The 21,795-nt window shown below is 47.1% G+C and overlaps 10 protein-coding genes across 10 annotated transcripts; 4 read left to right on the top strand and 6 right to left on the bottom strand.

Moving 5' to 3' along the window:
* The first annotated feature begins 731 nt into the window (after nt 1-731).
* EDB82DRAFT_500208 (uncharacterized protein) lies at nt 732-2,513 on the top strand. Its single transcript, XM_025735528.2, has one exon. It carries the CDS (start codon nt 954-956, stop codon nt 2,415-2,417), a length of 1,464 nt encoding a protein of 487 aa, XP_025586226.2. The 5' UTR covers nt 732-953; the 3' UTR covers nt 2,418-2,513.
* On the bottom strand, nt 2,514-4,667 carry EDB82DRAFT_536836 (uncharacterized protein). The gene is made up of 2 exons (XM_025735527.2): nt 3,956-4,667; nt 2,514-3,909 (listed from the first exon to the last, which is right to left on the bottom strand). The coding sequence occupies exons 1-2, from the start codon at nt 4,617-4,619 to the stop codon at nt 2,663-2,665; spliced, it is 1,911 nt and encodes a 636-aa protein (XP_025586225.1). The 5' UTR covers nt 4,620-4,667; the 3' UTR covers nt 2,514-2,662.
* A 2,156-nt stretch (nt 4,668-6,823) lies between these two features.
* EDB82DRAFT_500203 (Isochorismatase-like protein) lies at nt 6,824-8,018 on the top strand. The gene is made up of 3 exons (XM_025735526.2): nt 6,824-7,155; nt 7,202-7,349; nt 7,397-8,018. Exons 1-3 carry the CDS (start codon nt 7,057-7,059, stop codon nt 7,879-7,881), a joined length of 732 nt encoding a protein of 243 aa, XP_025586224.1. The 5' UTR covers nt 6,824-7,056; the 3' UTR covers nt 7,882-8,018.
* Nucleotides 8,019-8,425: 407 nt separating this feature from the next.
* EDB82DRAFT_500202 (uncharacterized protein) lies at nt 8,426-9,704 on the top strand. The gene has a single exon (XM_025735525.2). It carries the CDS (start codon nt 8,526-8,528, stop codon nt 9,567-9,569), a length of 1,044 nt encoding a protein of 347 aa, XP_025586223.1. The 5' UTR covers nt 8,426-8,525; the 3' UTR covers nt 9,570-9,704.
* Nucleotides 9,705-11,585, bottom strand: EDB82DRAFT_500201 (fungal-specific transcription factor domain-containing protein). Its single transcript, XM_025735524.2, has one exon. It carries the CDS (start codon nt 11,247-11,249, stop codon nt 9,834-9,836), a length of 1,416 nt encoding a protein of 471 aa, XP_025586222.1. The 5' UTR covers nt 11,250-11,585; the 3' UTR covers nt 9,705-9,833.
* A 1,081-nt stretch (nt 11,586-12,666) lies between these two features.
* EDB82DRAFT_536832 (prokaryotic phospholipase A2-domain-containing protein) lies at nt 12,667-13,704 on the bottom strand. Its single transcript, XM_025735523.2, has 2 exons — nt 13,177-13,704; nt 12,667-13,122 (listed from the first exon to the last, which is right to left on the bottom strand). The coding sequence occupies exons 1-2, from the start codon at nt 13,512-13,514 to the stop codon at nt 12,909-12,911; spliced, it is 552 nt and encodes a 183-aa protein (XP_025586221.1). The 5' UTR covers nt 13,515-13,704; the 3' UTR covers nt 12,667-12,908.
* EDB82DRAFT_500199 (phosphatidylethanolamine-binding protein) lies at nt 13,705-15,182 on the bottom strand. The gene is made up of 3 exons (XM_025735522.2): nt 14,871-15,182; nt 14,298-14,821; nt 13,705-14,242 (listed from the first exon to the last, which is right to left on the bottom strand). Exons 1-3 carry the CDS (start codon nt 14,978-14,980, stop codon nt 14,205-14,207), a joined length of 672 nt encoding a protein of 223 aa, XP_025586220.1. The 5' UTR covers nt 14,981-15,182; the 3' UTR covers nt 13,705-14,204.
* A 33-nt stretch (nt 15,183-15,215) lies between these two features.
* Nucleotides 15,216-16,853, bottom strand: EDB82DRAFT_500195 (pectin lyase fold/virulence factor). Its single transcript, XM_025735521.2, has 4 exons — nt 16,015-16,853; nt 15,862-15,959; nt 15,654-15,815; nt 15,216-15,599 (listed from the first exon to the last, which is right to left on the bottom strand). Exons 1-4 carry the CDS (start codon nt 16,415-16,417, stop codon nt 15,342-15,344), a joined length of 921 nt encoding a protein of 306 aa, XP_025586219.1. The 5' UTR covers nt 16,418-16,853; the 3' UTR covers nt 15,216-15,341.
* A 2,118-nt stretch (nt 16,854-18,971) lies between these two features.
* On the top strand, nt 18,972-20,050 carry EDB82DRAFT_475654 (pectin lyase fold/virulence factor; the record flags this gene model as incomplete). Its single annotated transcript, XM_025735519.1, has 3 exons — nt 18,972-19,275; nt 19,325-19,569; nt 19,625-20,050. The coding sequence occupies 3 exons, from the start codon at nt 18,972-18,974 to the stop codon at nt 20,048-20,050; spliced, it is 975 nt and encodes a 324-aa protein (XP_025586218.1).
* A 166-nt stretch (nt 20,051-20,216) lies between these two features.
* On the bottom strand, nt 20,217-21,333 carry EDB82DRAFT_500194 (uncharacterized protein). The gene is made up of 2 exons (XM_025735518.2): nt 20,828-21,333; nt 20,217-20,772 (listed from the first exon to the last, which is right to left on the bottom strand). The coding sequence occupies exons 1-2, from the start codon at nt 21,268-21,270 to the stop codon at nt 20,394-20,396; spliced, it is 822 nt and encodes a 273-aa protein (XP_025586217.1). The 5' UTR covers nt 21,271-21,333; the 3' UTR covers nt 20,217-20,393.
* Between the last annotated feature and the right edge of the window lie 462 nt (nt 21,334-21,795).

Genomic DNA, 21,795 nt, shown 5'->3' with positions numbered 1-21,795 from the left:
CTGACGATGCACGTGCGATTGACCACTCACAAAGCATCAATTACACTGCACCGTAATTCCCAGCTCCTGATTCGTCTTGTTTCTGAGTTTGTCTCGTACCGGGACCTAAGCTCCGGTACGGACAGTTCCGGTATTGATAATAGGTCAGAGCCTGTCAAGCAGTTGTCGATGAGAAAGGGTGACACACAAATCACCCCGACATTCGTCGCCCTCGTATATGCAGATCGACAAAGAAGAACAGCGTAAAGTGTAAATGAAATCGAAGATCGGCATCAGAAACTAGTCAATCGGGATAAAGTTGACTCGTCAACCGTTTCTACCTATCTACGTTGCAATTGGTGTCTATGACGATAGCGGGTGAAAGACTCCGGTGAGAGTCAATCAAGAATGAGCAAATATGAACCAGCATTATCATTGCAGGGGGTGTTTTCTCTCTTTCGTCTCTTGCAGGGAATGTCCTGCTTGTCGGTGCTCAGAGATCATGTTTCCCGGGCTTTAATGCTCAACTGCCGTTCGACCAAAAGAATTAGACAAAAATTACGCCATGATCAAGTCACAAGTACGACAACGACGGTCCTTACAGTTCGGATTAAACCGTCACAAGTGGACTAGTTCAAGCCTCTTCTCTCCGGTGATACAACATCGCAATTCTTTATTCCCAGCGAAACAATCAAGTCATAATGTCATTGACTTTGGAATCAATTGAGTTTCATAGAGTACACGAAATTATTGTCTTGAATTGTGCAGTTGTTGATGGCATCATTACGACCTCTACTACGTGTTGATTGCTCTTTTTGTATGACGCGACATGATTTATAATATTCTTTAGCACGCATCATAGTGGATCTTGTTAATGCAGGCACTGTAGGTTGTAAGTCCGATCAGATCTGTCTCATCCAGTTATCCAACAAGCATGTCTTCGAAAGTAAATAAAATGCTCGTGTTGGTCCTGCATGAGATTGTTTTTTTTGTGCAGTAGACAGGCATTCTTCAAGATCTATCGCATCTTACAAGCCATGTCGACAAAATCCTTCTTGCGAAGCGTAGCCCTGCTCGCTGTCGCAGGCACTTCCCACGCTGCTCCTTTTGTCTCAGAGGCACAGACAACTGTCTCTTCATCTGGTATCGCAGCGCCTGTCAGGCCTTACAGCGATGTGACTTCTCACGGTCCATACACCGGAACACCCACTACCACAGGTGCTGTGTCGACTACCATTTTAGCATCCGCTATTCCTGAGAGACCACCTCCTCCGGGATCTTACGACTACCCTGCTGATGGCAAGCTTCACGCTCCTCAGCCTGCTCCCTACACTCCTGATGGCGGTGTTGGTACCAATGGTTCTGCGCCCGTGTACCGTGTCCAGAGCGACTTTGACTACCAGTCTCTTGCACTTGCGCTGTACCAGGAGTGGATCGAGCTTGATCTCTTCCGCTGGGGTCTAGCTACTTTCTCCAAGGAGGAGTGGGACTCCTACGGCATCGGAGCTGAGGATCGATTCTTAATCGAGTACATGGCTGAGCAGGAGATTGGTCATGCTACTGTCATCAGCAACATGCTTGGCCCCGAGGCCCCCAAGCAGTGCACCTACAACTACCCCGTTTCCAATGTCCCCGAGTTCATCGACTTCAACCAGAAGCTCACCCGCTGGGGTGAGTCTGGTGTCTATGGATTTTTGCCCCATCTCAACTCTGGTCCTGCGGCACAGCTGCTGCTTCAGAGTATCACTATCGAGGCGCGTCAGCAGTTGATTTTCCGACAGTTCGGCGGCAACTTCCCCATGCCGGAATGGCACACACCTGGCATTCCCCAGAGCTGGGCTTGGACTCTTCTTGCTCCTTACATCTCCAGTTGCCCTGCCGATCAGACCCGTCTTGTTTGGCAGAACTTCCCATCTCTGAATATCATCAACCAGCCCAATCCTGCTCGTATCGACGGCTCCAACGTCTGGAACGAGACTACTGGTGGTTACGCCAACACTCTGTCGACTGCCGACGTCAAGGATGATGAACTCTGCGTCAACGCTACCGACAAGACTCTTGATTGCCCCGCTGCCATCACCAACAACCGCAGCATTCCACTCTCTTACCCTGGGCGCCAGGTCTTCCTGAACTGGGACGCCCCAGGCCAAGCTGTCGGTCCCAACAACAGCTACATCACTTCAACCAACGTCAAGGCTCCCAAGTTTGCCGCTTGGGTGTCTCAGCTCAACGTGACCTACTCTCCCCTGCAGAACGTAAGCCTCGAGGATCGAACTGCTTATACCATCCAACCCAACGTTTCCACATGGCAAGGTGACCCTGCTATTAACAGCACGATGTTCCTCGCCCTGACTGACACTGATCTTTACGTTACGCCTTACAACCTGACTATGATCAACCCCCACGTTGCTGCTCTCGCTGTTTACCAGGCTGGTTAAATTTGAAAAGGAATGATACCATGGTGGCTCAGCACTTTCTGACCAAGCAGATGTTCTTTGTACAATGATGGACATGGCTTAATACCTAATTATATAATTCTATTCTATATAGCTATATCACGAGTTAATGATATTTGCAAACACACCTTCAGCACTATTTCCAACCAACTTGCATTTTGGTGGACTGATTCATTCTTTCACTACTTAGGCTTAGAAAACTAAAAACAATATCGTGCTGTAGAACTTCAAATATCGTCATAAGTATACAATCCTGCTTCCAATCCCTTAATCTGCAAAGCCAATAGCTTAGAGTAATACCGACACATAGCCAAGTTGCCACCATGGAACCAGAATCCAGGTAGTCCACTCTTCTGCCAGATAGTTCTCATCTCACCCTCCTCGTTGAAACCCCAGACATCGTTGACCTTGTCGGCAACAGCATCGCCAAACATAGTCCTCGACTGCGTTCGCATGTTTTGGTATCCCGTGGCGAATACAATCTCATCAGCCTCGAGCTCTGTGCCATCAGCAAATCGAAGACCATTGGGGAGAACAGTCTCAATTTCCTGTCCGTGCTTCACCTTGATCTTGCCGTCGGCAATGAGCTGCGATGCGCCGACATCGATGTAGTAACCTCCTCCGCGCTGGAAGTACTTCATCAAGAGTCCTGCACCGTCTGGGCCGCGGTCAACCTTGAAGCCGGCGCGGTCGAGGCCGTCTAGGATGGCTTTGTCACATTCGGCTTGCTTCTTGGTGGTTTCAACAGCAAGTGCTTTGAAGACTGGGATGGGAAGTCCGTGAATGAGGAGATCGGCATCGTCAACGGGAGGACCATCTTCGCTGTAGACACCCTTGAGTCCAATATCGGTGATTGCCTTTGAGGAAACAACGTGAGTGGTGGACCGTTGGACCATTGTTACATCGTAGCCCTTCTCGAGGAAATCCTGAGCAATGTCGTGTCCTGAGTTGCAAGAGCCTACAACGATGGCCTTCTTGCCCTGACTGTTCTCCTTTGCACCAGAAAACTCGGAGGAATGGCAAAGACGATCGCCCTTGAAGTCGGAGATGCCCCTCATATCAGGCATGTTCTTCTTTCCAGAGTGACCAGTAGCCTGGATGATATGGCGAGGGTGAAACGTTCGCTTCTCAGTGGTACCATCATCCTTCTTCCTCTCAACAGTGACAGTCCAAGTCTTGGAAGCCTCATCCCACTTAGTGTCGATGAGAGATGTCTTCATCCAGATGTTGAGTTCAAGAAGGGTAGCATATGCCTCAAAGAACTGAGCCAATTTGTCCTTTGGCGTGAAGATAGGCCATTGAGGTGGGAATTGAAGGTAAGGCATGTGGTCATACCAGACCGGGTCGTGAAGGACGAGTTGGTGATATCTCTTTCGCCAATTGTCACCTACACGGTCGTTCTGGTCGATTGCCAAAGCTTCTACGCCTAGCATCTTAAGTCGGGCAGCAGCAGTGAGACCGGCCTGGCCAGCACCTGACATTATTAGTAACAAATATTGACTGCTTGGATAGTAGCTTACCAACGATCAGGACAGCTGGGTCATCTTTGGTGAACTCGGAAGTTTCAGCTCTTCGCTGAGCCCAGTTCTTTCGGCCAGGCATACCGCCATGCTCAACGCCACGAGGTCGATGGTCGTTGACAGTTTCTTCATGACCTTTGAGATCATTGATGCGTGTGTAGAAAGTAAAGATCTTCCACTGGCCATTGACCTCCACCAATCGCGCAAGACCCAGTCCCGTACCTAGAACGGTATCAAGAGTGAAGAAAAATTGAACACCTTGTACTTCACCCTTGCCATCGATAGGGATGGATTGAGGCTTTCGCACTGCGGAGCTGGTATCGAGACCGATTTTGGCCAAGCGAAACCCATTTTTTGATTGAGAAGATTGCTTCAAAAAAGATAAAATATTATCTGGTCCTTGGACTGTTCTAAAGGACCAAGTGAGCGCAAGATGATCTCGCCAGAAACCGTCTTCGGCGAAGAGTTGCGATAGAGCGGGGTAGTCTTTGCTCTGTAGGGCCTTGTTGAACGCGTTGACTACGCTGGTGGCAATTTCTTGCGGGTCGGAAGTTGTGGGTTTGGGTGAGGCAGAGGGGAATTTGGCTGGGATGATGTTGGTTGAGCCTGGGACTGCCCACGCTCGAGAAGCACGAGGAATGGATTGAGGAATGATATCGCCCATGATGAAGTCTGTGAGTAGAAGAAGATGTTGATGAAGAAGGATAGAATTTGTTGATTAAACTGAGGGGAAGACCTGTCCTTAAGTATTGAGTTGGCTGTGCATGCAGCAGGTTGTGAAACATAACCTATCAATGATGTAGAGTGCAGAACCCTTGGCCTCAACCATTTCGGCAGTTTCCCAGTTATCCTCACAGAATTGGCATATGTCAGTCATCCTATTGGACTCTTCAATGAGGCTGTTGAATCGTTTCGTCAACTTGCTTGACCTTTCCCCACGTTTCGAAGTAAATCTGGTACTAAATTGGGTCTCTCAAGAATCCTCCCCGCTTACGCTAGCTGTAACCATCACTAACGCAAACCACCCCGCACTTGAACAGTGAGTTGATTGACAGACTGCGGTTCCGAGGGGACCTGCTTTGCGGAGACGGGTCCGGATGGCTTTTGCGGAGGCGGTTGCGAACGTGGAGGACTAGGGAGATGTCAATGGTATTTATCTCGGAGTAAGGGATCATTTGGAGATACTAATTACTTGATAAGAGATGAGCATTGGAGTTTGTGCATATTTTTCTCTCATTATTCCAGTGCCCGATTCACGGTGATAGTCCTGGATACACACTGTTTCCCAAGGTGCAAATCTCGCTTGCGTGAGATTCCGAGACCAGACTCATCATTTTGGTTGACTCACATGTCTTCTATTCATGCCTTGATGAGTCACAAACTCACTAAAAATCTTCCATAAGTATTGATGAGGTTGAGATGAGGCTCCGCGTATCCTAAAGATCGTCATGCAAGCAAGTTGCCGGCTTTGAACCAATGGACAAGAATGACTTGTGATCTCAAGCTGACAACCGCTTGGCAATCCCCAATGCCGGACCACCCCGGTCTATCTCCGTTGTGGCAATCGGACGTATATGGATGCGATAGAGATTTTTGAAAGCTGGTATTGACATCTGATAATGAATGTCCCGTCGAAAAGGAAAGAAAGAAAAACTCTTTAATATTTTTGCCATGTTCGCGAAGCAATCTTCACCTAACTGCGACATTTGGAATGATCCGAAAGATAGACTTCGATCCGTAAAAATTATGTACCAAAGTAAGAAAAAGCTTTGGTAGTATATAGAGGTTTATTAAGATCGCTTGCCTATATTGGGGGAGTTATAGAATTTGGTATTGACTAACAGTGAAGCATAGCACAACTCAGAGGAAGTGACCTGTGAACTTTCAGTATTTCAACACTCTCAACATCGTTCTTTGCATGGCTTCTAAGGGGACGAATTGTCTGGCTTGCTAGGTAATCAATAAATCTCTAGCAATCTTAACAAATCTTTGTCGACAAGGATGTTGCTTTAGTTCGATGGAATGCCCTATGAGTGTTTTGCACATGCGATTTTGAGCATCGAAAATGATGTTGAAGAAGAAGAATAAGTTAAAAAAAAACTCGCGCTTTGTAGTTTCGAGGCTTGTTCAGAAGAAAGAAATATGCGAGCGTTAGAAGGTGCCTAGAGTCAAAGCGATCCAAGACGCGTAGTCAAGGACAAGGCCACACAACTAATTGTCAGTTTTTGGTCAGCTTGACTCTTTTTCTTTGTTTCCCATTTCTTCTGATCTCATGCACTGTTACACTGTCATGATGGTTACAATTCCACATGTTACTCCGCCAATCAATATTATGCAGGCATGTATAAGTAAATACGATATTCGGGCAATTTGGTCCGCTAATCACTACCGATACCCTGGTGAGGCAGGATCCTTGAGATGTATCACAAATAAAATACTTCCTTGTCGACCCGCCATGACAAACAATCAAGATCCACTCTGATCTCAGGGTCCGAATCGACATAGCAGGAACCTAAGCTATAACTCCGATGCAACTAATACGTCGGCATATATTATAAAGGAATGCCTTCACTTCATGTTGTATTTGAAATGGATACAATTGCTGAGAAAGCTGTTGACTACAGCTTACTAACCCTTGTGCAAAGTGGGGAGAAGGGTTCAAGAGGGTATAGCCACATGATGACAAACCGTTCTAAACAGCTTACAAGCGTATGACAATACACCCACTTGCAAGCGGGCCGCATATTATGCATATTCGTATAGCTTCCTGTGGCTGCGGGACTGTTGCATGTGGCTTTATGCAATGGCATATCAGATCCTCAGAGTGTTTGGCCAATATGCATCTTCGAAGGTTCGGCCGCTGAGTCGGATTTCGAGCCCGACTATGCATTGAACCCTCGGTGCAGTCTATGTAATCAGTGAGATTGGGACCAGGGACGTGGTCGTGGGAAAGATGCAGAGTCGGAGGCTTGCATGGAAGAAATTTGAGTATATATAGCTGTATTTCTGCCCAGATTTAAAAAGTTACTCGACAGGTTCGAATAGCCATCTCAGCAGATTCAGTACTTCCAGAAAGCCTATTACTCTCAAAAATCGACAAGATGAAGTTCACTTCCATCATCACCGCAGGCCTTCTCTCTGCTTCTGCCCTTGCAAAGCAAGCCGCTTACAAGTATGAGCGTCTTGACAAGGACGATGCTGTAAGTAGCCTCTCGATGGTCATCGGCAGTATACTGATACGTACAGCTTCTCCTCGTTGTCGACATTCAGGAGGGTCTTTACCAATTGACTCGCGATTGGGATCCTACTCTGTACCACCATCAGTCTATGGCTCATGCTGCCATTGGCAAGGCTTTCGAGATGCCCGTCATTCTCACCACTTCCGCTGATCAGGGTAAGTCTTTACAAAGTCGAAAGGCTACATTCTCTAATATTTCCTAGGACCTAACGGCCCTCTCATGCGCGAGATCCGTCAAATGTACCCCAAGGCTCCTCTCGTCCAACGTCAGGGCCAAGTCAACGCCTGGGACAGTGAAGAGTTCCGGGATGCTGTCAAGGCCACCAACAAGTCTCAAATCATCCTTGCAGGTATCACCACTGATGTGTGTACCACCTTCCTCGCCCTGTCTCTTCGCGACGCAGGCTACTCCGTCTGGGCCAACATTGAGGCTTCTGGTACCACAACCCCTCTCATCCGCGATGTTTCCAACGATCGCATGCGCGACGCTGGTGTCCAGGTTGTCAGTCTTTTCTCCATCATCTGCGAGTTGATGAGAGACTGGAGAAACACCCCTGGTTCAAAGGAGATCTACCCTTGGCTCGGACAGTACTTCCCTATCGCTGGCTACATGGCCCGTGGACATGCTGCAGCTATTTCCAATGGTACTATCCAGCCTGGTGAAGAGGGTTACACTTCTTACCCTTAAGCCTTTAAAACAATATTATGACAAAGGCTGTTGGAAAAACAAATGCGGCAGTTCACTTTCGAAATGTCGTGGCCAGCACAGGTAGACAGAAAGTTGTCGATTGTGCAGGCGGAGTGTCCGCTCGAAAATGACCTGGGCAACTCTCAGACTACATAGACTTTACTCCTTTCTTAGTCATTAATTGGCTCCCATTTCACTATAGACTGAATAAACATCGGATTGACTTCATATGAGACCCATGTGGTTGGAAGAACCTTATTGTGACTAGGACTGGACATCATCGAATAGACTTAAAGCAACGAAACTACCAGTCGAGCTACAAATTTCGGAGGCAGTAGGTTCTGATGGTACAGTCGGTCATTAACTCGATGAACATGCAATAAGCCCAGACGGGAACAAGAAGGACTTTAAACGTAACTGGTCAAATTCAGCCACCGTCTTGATCCCCTCGACTTGGATTGGTTCATCAGAGCTCAGCTCACCCCAGCCAAGACTATATCACTCCATGATCTGATAAAACACGTTATCGCCTGTTAATGCTACTGTATAAGAGAATGTCACCCCGGAATATTTTGCCAATCATTTGCAGTCCTCTTTTCATGATAATTAGTGCTTCGGAAAGAAACTGACAGAAGTCCACCAATATGGCGTCAAATACTACAATCCCACGTACAATGCAGGCTGTTCAATGGCACAATATCAAAAATGGCATTGAAAAAAACCTAAAGTTCATCGTCGATGCCAAATTGCCTAAAGGCTCTGACTCTCTACCCAAGGGCCATACGCTAGTCAAAGTCGCCTTCGCATCCGTCAACCATCTGGATTACAAAGTTGCTGAGATGCCACTGGCAAGCATGATCTTTACCAAACCCGTAACACCAGGTCTCGACTACTCTGGAACGATTGTTTCCACTAAACTAAGAGATTTTGCGATTGGTCAACGTGTCTTTGGGAGAACCGAGTTGCCGACAGGTGGGACTTTGGCGGAATATATTGTGGTTGGGGAGCAGGGTTTGGCGGCATTGCCAAATGGTGTGTCCTTGAGGGATGCGGCATGTGTCGGAATTTGCGGAACTACGAATGTTCAATACCTCGCATCCTTGATCAAATTGGGAGACAAGGTATTCATCAACGGCGGCAGTGGTGGTGTCGGTATGTTTGCGATTCAAGTTGCAAAAGCTTTAGGGTGCTCACACATCACAACTACTTGTTCAGCCTCGAATGCCGAGTTCTGTCGCGCTCTTGGGGCTAATGAGACCATCGATTACAAGTCCGAAGGTGTTTTGGAGATACTGAAGGTTAGGGAGGATCAGTTTGATCTGATCTACGATACACTCTTCAGCAACCCTGATCTGTACTGGCAGTCGCACCATTACCTCAAACCGCAAGGATCGTACATCTGCATTGGCTTTCCACCCACTTTTCAATTCTTTAAGACTCTGGTCAGTATCAAATTGCTACCTAGATGGTTTGGTGGCGGACAGAGAACGATCAAATTTCAGTCAGTCGTGGCAAATCGACAGGACTTTGAACAGATGGCTGAATGGATCAGAGAAGGGAAAGTGAAGGTGGTTGTCGAGGAGGAATTCGACTTGGAGACTGCAGGTAGGGCTTACGCGAAGTTGAAAGAGGGTAAGACCAGAGGGAAGTTGGTGGTTCGTGTTGGCGGAGAAGCTGGTGGAGAGTAGTAAACCATTGAAGATCGTGTCAATACAAATGTGATGGCTTATGTTGGCGATGGGAGAATGTTATTATTGTGAAGGAATATTTAGGATTAATGAGTAATTACATAGTCTGAGAACTATGATTGAAGTGACCTTCAATACAGAAAGTCCTTGCTACAGCTAAAAAGAAGTACCTCTCATTTCCCCGTTACCATACTGACGCCCAATCGAAGACAAAAATCCAAACTCCATCCAGTTCATTAACAAATGCATACACACAACCCAATCTCATAGCACAAGTGCCTGGTCATTCAAGTTCACAAACATCTCATTCCAAGTCATCTCCTCATTAGGCGCTCGCTTCCAAACATCTTCCAACACCGCGATTACCGCATGAACAGACGCAAACCGAATCTCGTCATATATAAACCCCGCCAAGGCACGAATAGACTTTTGTTCTTTAGGGCATTGCGAGTGTGCGCCTGCTATGCAGATTGGCAAAACCGCACAGTTGAGGATCTTGGATGGTTTCCGGATGTTGAAGATACAGTCGAGACAAGATTGTGTGTGTTGTTGCACGAGAGGATGATTCGCTGGGAGACCACAGACGGCGCGGTAAAGGTAGATAAGTGCTGCGTGTTGAAAGATGCGCACCAGGCTATATGCTTGGGCTGACTCTTTATCGCATTCGATGGGTGGTTGATCGACGGGCGAAGCGCGTGGGGATGAAACATCCTCCACGGCGAGAGGAGCATAGGTCGGTCGAAGAGCGGCCTCGAAAACACGAATCCTTTCAATGGAGAATTCTTCAGCCATCCGTGCCGTCGACTGGATGTAGAAAGCCATGCTTGACACTTCTTGGAACACTGTTGATAGTGAACAGTATCCCTGCGTGTCTCGTCCCCACCAGACTGGTCCTCTATCAACCACTTCCCAGATTGTTGGTGGAAAAGATGGTGGTTGGCCTGTTAATATCGCTCTCGTAAGATCTGTAGTCGCAAATTCCGATAGCATCATGTGGAGAGGATCCTGGCCTGTTCCTAGCACCGCCGTCATACCACCCAACTGGTTAATGATAGCCAGCACTCCATCTCTGTGACTTGATGTTGATGACGATGTCTGTGCACACTCGAGGAACCCGTCGTGGAAATAAAGTAGCAGCACTGCAAACAGCAAGGTCTGCAAGGATCCGGCTGACTTGGAACAACACCCGTCAACTTCTGCCCGCAGTGCAGCCAAACACTCAGCCCTCTTGACGTTCAGAATGCTCTTGCTGTTTCTGCCATCTTGCAACCACCGATGGGAGTCAGCGAGAACGCACGTCGCGAGAAGCACAACACGATGTTGCAGTGCAACCATAGTTGGTGGGGCACATGGTTTTGTCGACGTTGTCAGTAATGGCCAGAATCGACCGTGGAAGTAATCCAGGGAACGCTTTTCATAGACAGCGAGTGACGCGACAAGTTGCTCATCTGCTGTAGAGATCTGGTAGATGGCCGGCACCGTGACGGCCGGCCGAGTGCTCCAGCGGATAAGGCGCTGGTTGTAGTCACACGTTGCGCCAACTTTGACGCAACGTGAGCAGGTTGGCTTAGCGAGGTCGCACTTGATACGGCGCTTTTTGCAGGGCCAGCATGATCCTTCCACGACGCGGACGCGCGCTTTGGGTGCCTTTGAAGTTGCGAGTTGTGTTTCGGATCCCATTGCTGATGTCGAACTGATCCACGGCGTAGAAAAGGGATAACGGAACTGAGTTTGGACAGGGTAAAAACTCGTCGTGATCTGTCTTGGCTTGGTCGCGTTATGTTATCTTAGCTGCATCCTAGGGGCGATCATAGCCTAGATGTATGTAAGGCACGGCAGAATAAGGTAGGGCAAAAGTGTCAGGATCCACTGAAAAGCAGAGCCCCCTTTTATTCCAACAGTAAGGCTCAAGTGAGTGAGTGATAAGGCGACGAAAGGGTTCGTTTCCTTACCAGTCACAATCTGTTGACTGCCGTGTGTTACGCGGGGAAGCGACACATAAATTCAACAAGGTCCAGGCCCAGCCAAATGGCTCCTCCGCAATTTACGCCCCGCTCAAGAATGGGCAATCTAGTTTCCATCTTGGGTATAGATCCACGATACCATGACTCGTCGTGACTGGCTGCGAGTCTGTCTTGAGCGGAGATGCCGGGTATAATTCCCGGAGGAATGACCGGCTTTAGACCGGTCGAGCCATTGGTCAGAAACTCAAGCCACTCATCATGGTCGACTCGGCCAGCAAATTAAGACTGAGACGGAAAGACAATATGTATCATGAGATACAGGGTTTCCCCGTATTTTGAATGATCTTGACCAAAGTTGCGGCATCATGGGCCGTGAATCAACAACACTGAACTGAGGGGAATTGAGCTATGTCTCACTTGAGATCTCGATCTCTGGATAGGTATGTGTATTTGTAATCCGGCCGGCTGGTCAGGTGACGGTTTCAGGGGAAAAAATTAACCTTAATGTTAATTGTTATGGAAACCGTTGAGTACCTAGTTAAAGTAACATCTGAAATCTCATTCCAATCGATTTCATCAGGCTTGATAGTATTTCAGCTCTGGTGACTAAAAAATACTGCCTAGATGTATGGGTACGATTCAAGTGTATTCCCATATTGTAAACCTCTTATGGACGCTCTTTCTGTGCATATTCTTTCCATCGGCTTGCAATTTAGTAGCATAATGATCATGCTGATCTCAATTTATTGTGAAAGAATCCTTCAAGGCTGTAATGGCTATTCCTGCAAATCTTCGTCTGTCATTACTGATACATCAACATTTAAACTCATGAAATAAGGTAGCGACCATCGATGCCTCTAGGAACACCCTGCGACTGTAACCTTACATGGCTAACAACTCTACAATAACCTGGAATTTTTGCTAAAGCAGTTCTTGACCGAGTTAATAGTTTCATTAGAGATCTGCATGCACTAGAAAACAAGTTTCATGAATCGACATAAAGTAGTTAGTTCCCAACAAGATGCCATTGGATTTACCAGCAAAATGTATCGATATTAATCTTGCCCAGTATCTGTAGTCGTATGAAATGACTTGGGTTGTATTATTCCAAGGTGGTTATGTTTAACTGTGTAAATTAGGCGGTGCATAAATTCCACTCTAGGGTCCATCGATGTAGACCAGCGACGACAAAACGTACTTTTCACTGCATTGAAGCGCACAACTAGATGTTTGATACACATAGTATTGGACGTCATTTGTGATCTCGTTAATGCTCAACAAACATAGCTCGTCACCCGCCATTTAAGATTTATCATAACTCATGTATCGTAAGGATTTATGTACAATGAACCCAAAGAATGCTTTTTGAACCACTCTAGTCAAGGCGAGGGAGATCACCCTTCTTCTGAGCCTCTTCAACAAGCTTGTTGTAGACTTCTACCTTCTTTTCGTACTCCTTTACAAGGGCCTCATCTCTCTTGCCAGGAGTAGCATCATCCCCGCCAAAAGCTCTAACCGCGGCGAAGTAGACGTCGGCAAGTGCTCTGCAGACACCAGAAACACTGGAGGATTGGCATTGGAAGTACAAACTATTGAGGTCATTAGAAATGTATGAGGTGCTTAGGGATTATCAGGTTACTAACTCGGTCTTGAAGTTGTTGTCGATGCGGGACTTGGCGCTCACGGTGAAGCGGCTCTGGGCGCGGTAGTTGTGGTAGCCAAAGTCGTGACGGTTGCAGGCAGGGATAAAAGGGAAGCCGAAAGGGTTGTCGGGCGAGGAAGTGCAACCGTCAGAGGTCCAGTCGACAGTGGGAGGATCACGGGCGTTACGACGAGCAGTGAATTGTGGGAGTGTGACGCTGAAGAGGAGCTGATCTGTCACTGTGTTCACGCTCTGGCGCTTTGAGACAGATGCATCTTCGCCTGTGGGCAGGGCGAGAACTGCCGGGAGGAGTGAAAGAATGGTAGCGCTGAACTTCATCTTGAAGATACTAGAAGTGATGGATAAGGAAGGAAAGAACCAAAACTGTTTTCTGCTGTCGAGACGTTGAGCAGAAAGGTCTAGTTTGAACAGCTGGAGAAAGTGCTTTGTTGAAGAAGTTCCTTCCGTGAGGTTATGAAGAACTATTTATATGTATTTTGGACACATGTTACAGAAACTAATCTGCAACTGTAGCATCAATGCATTGCTATGTACAACGGCGGATTGTCGCCAGCCATTGTGCCAAGGCTATAATTCGAATTGACTACCTGCCTAATGGAGTAATGATCTCTACTGACAGGACGATTTCCAAGGTCACGCACCGGTCTTGAGTCAAATGATTTGCTAGACATCGCCAAGACGCGGCAGTACCTTATTCTCAGTTGCCGACCTGCTTGTTTAAGTTCACCAAAATACATGGATGTGATCTTGTTCGTGGTGCTCATCGTGAACATTATTGGATAGCTTAGAGTCTTTGTCGATGCGGGGTTGATCAGATTGCCGCTCGATTTCTGAAATAGGAATATTGTCCGATGAGCGAGTGGAAATGGACAAATGACATGCTGTAACGCGGAGCACTTGTTATGTCTTGGCTAAGAATCAAGGAACTGGCAAAAAATATACAATTCAGCTTCCTTTTCTATGTTCATACATGGTGACTAGTAGCAGACATGTGAATATGAATGTAAGCTACTGCTCTTCGTTTTCTGCATATATAAAATTCGCAGCTGTATACTATGGTTAGCCTGGCGCATTTGAACCTTTGTATGTAAGGAAACGTACCAACAGGAGCAAGACCATTTCGTTGCGCCCATTCACGGACTCCATGTCCGGCATCTTCGGAACCCCAGTGCCTCCTCTCTTTCGGTTTGGTTAGATGGAGTTTCTCAGTCGTTCCGTTGGCTGCGGCGAATGCGAAGAAGACATAGCGGTGCTTTCCTGTTTTTGGTGGCGGAGCGGGAGCCTTGTACTTGACGAGATCTTTCAGATGATGCTTAGATGTTGTTGATGAAGAGATAGAGGTTCCCGTTGCAATCCAGTGGCAGAATTCGGACCATTTAGGGTCGTCTCTGGATGGTGCGTCCGGGTCAGTGAGAACGACCACATATGTGGCGTGCTTCTTCAGAATTGATTCAAGAGAATCATCTGAGTTAACCCTGTCGAGATGAACCTTTGGGGCCTTTTTGAGGTGTTTTGGTTTGAGGGTATTGCCAAGATCAGCTGAGTCGCGTTTCCATGACGCGCTGAACCCAAGAGTGGGAGGGAAATCGTCGATAACCGTCGGAATGATCTCAGCTTCTAGGAGTCTAAAAGTATTAGATTTCTTGCTCTGTAAGAGGTTTTTGATTGTTGTACTTCTCGCGAATCAGATCCAGACTATCCCCATTGGATCCAAGCACATGCTGCTTCTTGCAAATGACGCTGCCAACCTGTGCGGCAAGTAGCAATGAAAGTCCCCAGAGCATGTTGGAAGTAGTTTCGGTGTTCGTTTGTGTTGTTAGAAAGAATTCGTGCAATAATATCTTGCACCCAATCGATATGATGGTGAAGAGTTTTGCATTGACATTCCCCGCAGTCAATCATGTTATACCTTGCCGTTGAAACGCTTCATGATGTCACAAATACCTGCCACTGACGTGAGTGGAAAGTGCGACACTACAATTCGATAACAGCTTCTGGAACCACTATAACTGCTTCCATATAAAATTCATTTATGGTCAAAATATGTACAATTGAATTATATGTGAGAACTATCGTCATTCGGCCACTCCGTCCCCAGTGGATCTAATATCTGGGATCATTAATATCATTACACCGGTGTCAAGCTTAGTTGAAACCCTCGGGCCAAAACTCCTCAAGCCACTCATAGGGGTCCTCAGGCTCATAAGCCAACTTGACCTCGCCCTTGTACTTGGTGATGTTATCCCTCGTCTCATTGTACAAGGCGTACTTCTCATCTGGTCCGTTTCCAACATAGTAAGGAACTGTCTGCACGTTGTTGCCAATCTCCTTGTCACAGATGCTGGTGACATTGTCGATTTGAGCGTTCTTCAGGCGGAACTCATCGCCAAAGTTGGGGTTGATCTGGAGCCAGGTCAGGACAATTTAAACGGGATGTTAAGGGAATGGTTAACTAACGATGCCCATTCGAAGACCATCTCTGGCAACGACGTTCTGGATGGTGGCGTTGCGCTTGGCTTGGTTGAGGCAGTTGCCACAGGACTGATAGAATGTCCCAAAGCCTTCAGCGTAGAAACCGGTGATGTTGTACTTGCCACCAAGAGAGTTGTCTTGGAAGATCTAAACATATTAGTATTATTCTTTCCAAAATGCAGCAAAGACATACCTTGTCCGTGGCACTTCGGGCTCCACCACCGATGACTCTCAATTGTGTGTTGAGACCCTTGGATGTTAGAGCATCCTCGCAAACATCCTCCCACCAAACTGAACAAGATTAGCACAATTCTCAAATCAAGATATTGACCAGGACGAGATATACCATTTTCGACCCACGCATCACCCAAAGCATGGATACCCTCAGCCTGATGTTTTCCAATGATGACATTTCGGATAGTCGCGCCAGGCATCAAGTTGAAAACGGTGTCGGCATCCGTACCCTCTGCCTGTTCGTTGCAGCTTCCCTCTGGACGCTCATATCGCTTCATCTTGCCGTCAAAGACCTCGCCGGGCATGATGTACTTGGCATTCTTGAAAACAACTGTCTCTTTGGCAACGGGAAACTTGGTGATGGGGAAAGGGAATCTTGGTGGTGGTCTTTGACTGAGATCGCCTTGTGTAGCGTCTGTGTCGCCCTGCTTGCCATCACCAGTCTTGGATTGGCGGGTGTCGATGACAGCACCGTGGGCGAGGGGTAGAAGTGATAGGAGGAGTGATGCCTTCATATTGGATGCCTGAGGGTAGTCTTTGTTGAGAGGATGAGGTCGTGATTCTTGAATGAGGGAGTATTGGAGGATGGACGTTCCTTATATATATTTATCTCTTCTCAGTGGTTATCCATAACTTCCCCCATTATGTGTGATCCCAGACTCATATCACCGAAAACCCTACCATCTATGCATGGACGAGCAATACAGGCTCTACTAAACTGCGTAGCCGAATGGCTCGTAAATGCTAGCGGATTTAGTGTTGCGTTCCCATTAATCCCCGTACCAGATGCACTAAGTTATTAGTGACATGTCGGGAGAATTCCCTCCATGAATCATCTTCAAGGGAAAAGTCGTCGGTTCCTTCTCCAATGCTTGGCATCTCGTTTGTTTGACACAGAATCTGGGGTTGGTTATGTTGACTCTCTTGGCATTGAACAATTGAACATTTTGTGGGGGAAGTTGAAAAGGCGGGGTGCATGGGATTCTGTAGCACAAGAGTTTAATTCGGGGAATCGTGATTGTCCGCCGTTCAGAGTTTCTTCCATCAATCAGCCGCCATATATCTGACAAGGGTATGCTTCTCCAGACCAGATGGATTGACCAAATTGAAATAAGCTCACCGATAAACTCATTAACGTGGCCGGCATAAGCTCATATGCTCATGTGAGTCTAGAATATCGTTATTGACTACCCCGAGGTGTTGTTGCATCGGACGTTTGTGGGGTTTGTTCACCCGTTGACATGGGATATTTGGGGGCGTTGCATCACCCCCAAACCTTGACAAAGAACACATCCTCCACTTGAGCGTCTCGCAAGATATCTTTGTAGGCCTCCACTCCGGCGTTCAGCAAGTCAGATCAATATACATCGTGCGTTGTTTTGTGTATAAAAAAACAATGGAGACTGGGAGATAGCTGCAATCTCATCTTGCTGGGAAGGTGTAAGACATATTGAAAATCATATATAGCCAGCCGTCAAGACCCACGATGTCTTCCATTTTCTGCACGATCCGATAGATTGGATGCCCAATTAGAAATATCTATCCTGCATGACATAGATATACTGGAGACGATACTTCATCTCATGGCGATCATTGCACGCCTTTCCACGTGTCGCTGAAACGTTTAGAGAATGTCGAGGGTGTGTAGTCAAAATCACTGCCAGCCTAAGTCCGGCAATGGAATCCCAAACCACTTCAAACCGTCTCAACTAAAACCACACTGGGTTATACGTCGCTGTGCCATGTATGTAGAGCTTATTGCCGACGGCTGCGATTGAGGAGATCATGCTGGAGCTATAGGGTGACTGCCATCCATTAATGAAGTTGTTACATCATAACCGGGGTAATGCCTGCGACGTGCAACTAGTCTTGGACCAATGTTTATTCTCAACTTTATCTTCTTGTTATTCTTAAATATCAGTGATATTTTCCTAAGTATCTCTAGAACAAGCATGCGTATAAGCATGAATGTGTTACTCCCACAAAATCGGAAAGCTCTTCATACTTGACAGGCATTCACGCGACTAGAATATCTTGTTTTCTCCCTCCAATCTGAACTTGCTTGAGTAAATCCCCAGCAAAGGGTAACTTCCTAAACACGAATTGAAAACTCTGAAAACCAGGGCAGATTCGGATGCAACCCCCAAACGTTCTAATATGGTTATATGAAGGACTATCTACCCTGCGTGGATCGCATCTCATATCCGTGTTTGAGCTGAAACTGTTTAGTATTGGACAGAAGGGAGATGGGATGACGCGCCCCCCACTGTCTTCCCCGGACTTTGGGGTTTGCCGCTTCACTGTAACAGTATGGAATAAGTCGAGATCCATTTTCATAGCTATACACTGGAGCATGACCAGTTTGGAAGAGAAATGAGAAACCTGTCGTTTGAGGTTTGAGATAACACTTCAGGCTTCACATACAGACAATTTTGAAGTACTCGACCGAAAGACTACTTTTCGAAGTTTGCTACGTTCTCAAGATTCGGTTTTGGAGATCACAGCCTCTAGCCACACCTTTTATTACCCCAGAATGAACCCTTGTGTCTATAGGAGCTGATGCCGAAGTCCGTGTAGTATGACAGAAGATCGTCATTACCCCAGAAATCATCCACCAACCATCGCAGATTCTTTCCTCAAACTCCACCAATGACGGGCCACAATACTATAGTTCTTGTATGAAGGGTAGCATTTACTTTGAACCTTCAAATTTGTTGTTTCACAGATGGAGCATTGTAGATGGAATGTCCCGTTGTTGTTCCAATAGAATCTTGTGACGATTCAAAGGTATGACCTGAAAAGGGAATTTAGACAATATCTCCTGGGTCCGTGGCTCGATCTGGAAGCGCTGCTTTACTATGATGAATGTCGACATCAGGCTTCACTCGCGATTCGAATTTCTATAAGAAGTCGCCAAGTTTCGCGATATCTTGGCTTGGATATCCAGCAGATTAAGGATCTCAGCTCTCGATCATCATCTACACAAGCTCACCGAACTGAGCTTGACAAACCAGATTTTTACTCCTGACAATACTCTGAACTTTGCACGCCAGCCAGCATCACATCATCATGAAGCTGACCTCTGTTTTCACGGCCGTCTTTGCCACCTTGGCAGTCGGTTCACCTCTCGAGACTCGCGATGCGCACATTAAGCGTCAGGCCTCTGAGGCCTGCAACGTTGGGTACTGTACTCAAAACGGAGGAACTACTGGTGGTGTCAAGGGTCAAACTGTCACTGTGACCACTCTCGCCGCTCTCCAGGAAGCCGCCACGCGAACTGGACCTCTCACTATCATTGTTTCTGGCAAGTTGACTGGTAGTGATCGCGTGCGTCCTGCGTCTGACAAGACTATCATCGGTGCGGCCGGCAGCTGTAAGTGCTTCATAACCAGATAAAGCATGCTCAAACTGACTCGTTCCAGCTCTCACGGGCATCGGATTCTACGTTCGTCGCCAGAAGAACGTTATTCTCCGAAACCTCAAGATTGCCAAAGTTGATGCTTCCAACGGCGATGCTATCGGTATCGATGAGTCGACCAATGTCTGGGTTGACCACTGTGACCTGTCCGGTGATTTGAGCGCTGGTAAGGATGACCTTGACGGTCTTCTTGACATCTCACACGGTGCTGATTGGGTCACTGTATCCAACACTTACTTCCACGACCACGTAGGTTCATATCCAAGCTCAAATGTGATAGATTTGCTAACGAAACCCCTGACAGTGGAAGGGCTCGCTCATCGGCCATTCTGATAACAATGCTTCCGAGGATAAGGGCAAGCTCCACATCACCTATGCCAACAACTACTGGAAGAACGTCAACAGCCGTCAGCCTCTGATCCGCTTCGCTACTGTTCACCTCGTCAACAACTACTGGGACCAGATTCTCCTCTCCGGTGTTAACACTCGCATGGGTGCTCAAGTCCTGGTTCAGAGCTCTGCCTTTGCCAACTCTGTCGAGCGAGCCATCTTCTTCGCTGATTCCAAGGAGACTGGCTACGCTGTTGTTGATGATGTTGATCTTGGTGGCTCTGTCAACTCTGCTCCCAAGGGTACACTTACTGCTGCTTCTTTGCCTTACAAGGTTACTCTTCTCGGGTCTAAGAAGGTTGCTTCTGTTATTCCCGGCACTGCTGGCCAGAAGCTGTAAACAAAGGTGTTATTTAGTGACGGCAGTCGCACGGATCCTATATGGGTTGCTTGGATACAACATCCGGCATGATGCAGTATTGAGCTTGTCCAACATAGCATATAGTGATGAATTAAGAGATTCCCGATTGTCTCCATGTATCAAGTGCGCCACGCATAACATGACTGTAAATTTATTAATTCAACATGAGTATTTACACCAATATCTCCTCTGGTTGGGTTTGCTAAAGTAGTGGTCAGATTCGTGAGCCGTCTCGCATTACATAGAGAGGCTGTCAATCTGAAACTTCAACCATCAGTGATTAAAGAATTGAAGTATATATGTGCACCGGGATTTCGTTAACTTAATCAGTCAGAACTGGAGGAGGCGCTGGACCAACGTCGTAGAGAGAAACATCATCGATACCAAGAAACAAGGTAACCGCATCGGGACCATCGCAACGAAGTCGGAAAGAGAACCTGATATCCTCATCAAATGGCTTGAAAGTCGTCTCAAAAGGTTTGTACTGGTTGAGCGCCGTGTAGTTAGGTGTCCAGTCTTCAATTAATCTTTCGTTTTGCAGTGCTTCAATGACACAATTGGTTCTGCCGAGTACTGGCTCGGGGTCGTCGAAAACTGCAGCAGAGAAAGAGAGGCGGTAGAGGCGTTCTGTTTCGAGGTCGTTGATAGTCTGGTTGAGGGTGTTTCCTCCGACACCTTGGGCGTTCACAAGCTTGAAAGTACTGCGCTAGGTTAAGTGGATGCCTTTACAAGATGTGGGCAAGAAGATGAACTTACCCGTACTTCTCGCCTGAGTTAGCCTTCCCAGGTTCACTTTCGATACCTCCAGTTCTGGAATCCCAGTCTGCATTGTTCTTATCCTCAAAATTGCCGTTCTTGATGAAGTTGGTGGGCTCGGGAATCTCAGTGATGGTAGTGGTGAAGTCCTCGATGGATGTGGCATCGGTCGTCGCAGAGTATTCGGTGGTGTACTCAGAGGCGAAGGAGGTAGTCTCAGACCAAGTAGCAGTTTCTGTGATGGTAGTCTCGAGAACGCTGGTGACATCACTGGTGACAGTAGAATGGGAGTCGGTCTCGGTGGCGGTCGCAGTTGTGAGTGCCTCAGAATCAACGGTGGTAGTCGCAGACAGCACTGAAGTAGGGTTGTCAGGCTTGCATGGCGCAGCAATGGCCATAGGGAGCAGGACAGCACCGATGGTGCAGAGAGAAATGAAACGCATCCTGAATATGAATGAGAGTAATGGACGTAGCGTCTGTAGTAAGAGAGTGTACGAACGACAACGTTGGAGGGAAGAAAAGAAGAAAGGCTTAGTATTTAGGAACAGACTACGTTTTAAGCTATTATAACTAGACAGTCCAATCCGCTATCAATACCTTGAAATCGTTTGTAGTGGATCGTAAAGAGGCACAGCTGTTGGCCAAGCCAATATTTGAAGATAATTAAAGATTGAGCGTACCTCGCAGCTAAAACGATAGCCCAAGACCTAGCCGGGATTCGTTCTAGACTTCTGGGTTGCTTTTTGCTTAGCGCATGATCTTGGCTTGCGAGTGGTGCATTTCAGGGCGTTATTCAGCTCGAGTCAATAGTTCATGGCAAAGTCCAGGGGAACTTGGACCCGTTTAAGGTCAAGCGAGCGGTGCACTAACCTTGAAAGACAAGCGCTATCAATCGTGGCTTAATGTGGATCAACGCAACAACCCCTAAAAAGTAATTCTCAGTCTCGAGAAAATACTCAGGGGGAACT

This window comes from Fusarium venenatum, assembly GCF_020744135.1.
Source record: "Fusarium venenatum strain MPI-CAGE-CH-0201 chromosome Unknown EDB82scaffold_2, whole genome shotgun sequence".
NCBI classification, from domain to species: Eukaryota; Fungi; Ascomycota; class Sordariomycetes; order Hypocreales; family Nectriaceae; genus Fusarium; species Fusarium venenatum.
This window is presented reverse-complemented; position numbering and strand designations above follow the sequence as displayed.

What these genes read in the sequence shown, in the direction of transcription:
- EDB82DRAFT_500208 (XM_025735528.2), top strand. Translation starts at nt 954, where the DNA reads ATGAGATTGTTTTTTTTGTGCAGTAGACAGGCATTCTTCAAGATCTAT.
- EDB82DRAFT_500201 (XM_025735524.2), bottom strand. Translation starts at nt 11,249, where the DNA reads ATGGGATCCGAAACACAACTCGCAACTTCAAAGGCACCCAAAGCGCGC.
- EDB82DRAFT_500199 (XM_025735522.2), bottom strand. Translation starts at nt 14,980, where the DNA reads ATGCTCTGGGGACTTTCATTGCTACTTGCCGCACAGGTTGGCAGCGTC. An exon ending in CTGGATCTGATTCGCGAGAA is followed by an intron (nt 14,822 to 14,870) that starts GTACAACAATCA and finishes TAATACTTTTAG; the next exon opens with ACTCCTAGAAGCTGAGATCA. An exon ending in AAATGGTCTTGCTCCTGTTG is followed by an intron (nt 14,243 to 14,297) that starts GTACGTTTCCTT and finishes CATAGTATACAG; the next exon opens with CTGCGAATTTTATATATGCA.
- EDB82DRAFT_500195 (XM_025735521.2), bottom strand. Translation starts at nt 16,417, where the DNA reads ATGAAGGCATCACTCCTCCTATCACTTCTACCCCTCGCCCACGGTGCT. An exon ending in CCCGAAGTGCCACGGACAAG is followed by an intron (nt 15,816 to 15,861) that starts GTATGTCTTTGC and finishes TAATATGTTTAG; the next exon opens with ATCTTCCAAGACAACTCTCT. An exon ending in ATGGTCTTCGAATGGGCATC is followed by an intron (nt 15,600 to 15,653) that starts GTTAGTTAACCA and finishes ACCTGGCTCCAG; the next exon opens with ATCAACCCCAACTTTGGCGA.
- EDB82DRAFT_536836 (XM_025735527.2), bottom strand. Translation starts at nt 4,619, where the DNA reads ATGGGCGATATCATTCCTCAATCCATTCCTCGTGCTTCTCGAGCGTGG. An exon ending in CCCAGCTGTCCTGATCGTTG is followed by an intron (nt 3,910 to 3,955) that starts GTAAGCTACTAT and finishes TAATAATGTCAG; the next exon opens with GTGCTGGCCAGGCCGGTCTC.
- EDB82DRAFT_500202 (XM_025735525.2), top strand. Translation starts at nt 8,526, where the DNA reads ATGGCGTCAAATACTACAATCCCACGTACAATGCAGGCTGTTCAATGG.
- EDB82DRAFT_536832 (XM_025735523.2), bottom strand. Translation starts at nt 13,514, where the DNA reads ATGAAGTTCAGCGCTACCATTCTTTCACTCCTCCCGGCAGTTCTCGCC. An exon ending in GACAACAACTTCAAGACCGA is followed by an intron (nt 13,123 to 13,176) that starts GTTAGTAACCTG and finishes TGACCTCAATAG; the next exon opens with TTTGTACTTCCAATGCCAAT.
- EDB82DRAFT_500194 (XM_025735518.2), bottom strand. Translation starts at nt 21,270, where the DNA reads ATGCGTTTCATTTCTCTCTGCACCATCGGTGCTGTCCTGCTCCCTATG. An exon ending in AACTCAGGCGAGAAGTACGG is followed by an intron (nt 20,773 to 20,827) that starts GTAAGTTCATCT and finishes AACCTAGCGCAG; the next exon opens with TACTTTCAAGCTTGTGAACG.
- EDB82DRAFT_500203 (XM_025735526.2), top strand. Translation starts at nt 7,057, where the DNA reads ATGAAGTTCACTTCCATCATCACCGCAGGCCTTCTCTCTGCTTCTGCC. An exon ending in GTCTTGACAAGGACGATGCT is followed by an intron (nt 7,156 to 7,201) that starts GTAAGTAGCCTC and finishes TGATACGTACAG; the next exon opens with CTTCTCCTCGTTGTCGACAT. An exon ending in CACCACTTCCGCTGATCAGG is followed by an intron (nt 7,350 to 7,396) that starts GTAAGTCTTTAC and finishes AATATTTCCTAG; the next exon opens with GACCTAACGGCCCTCTCATG.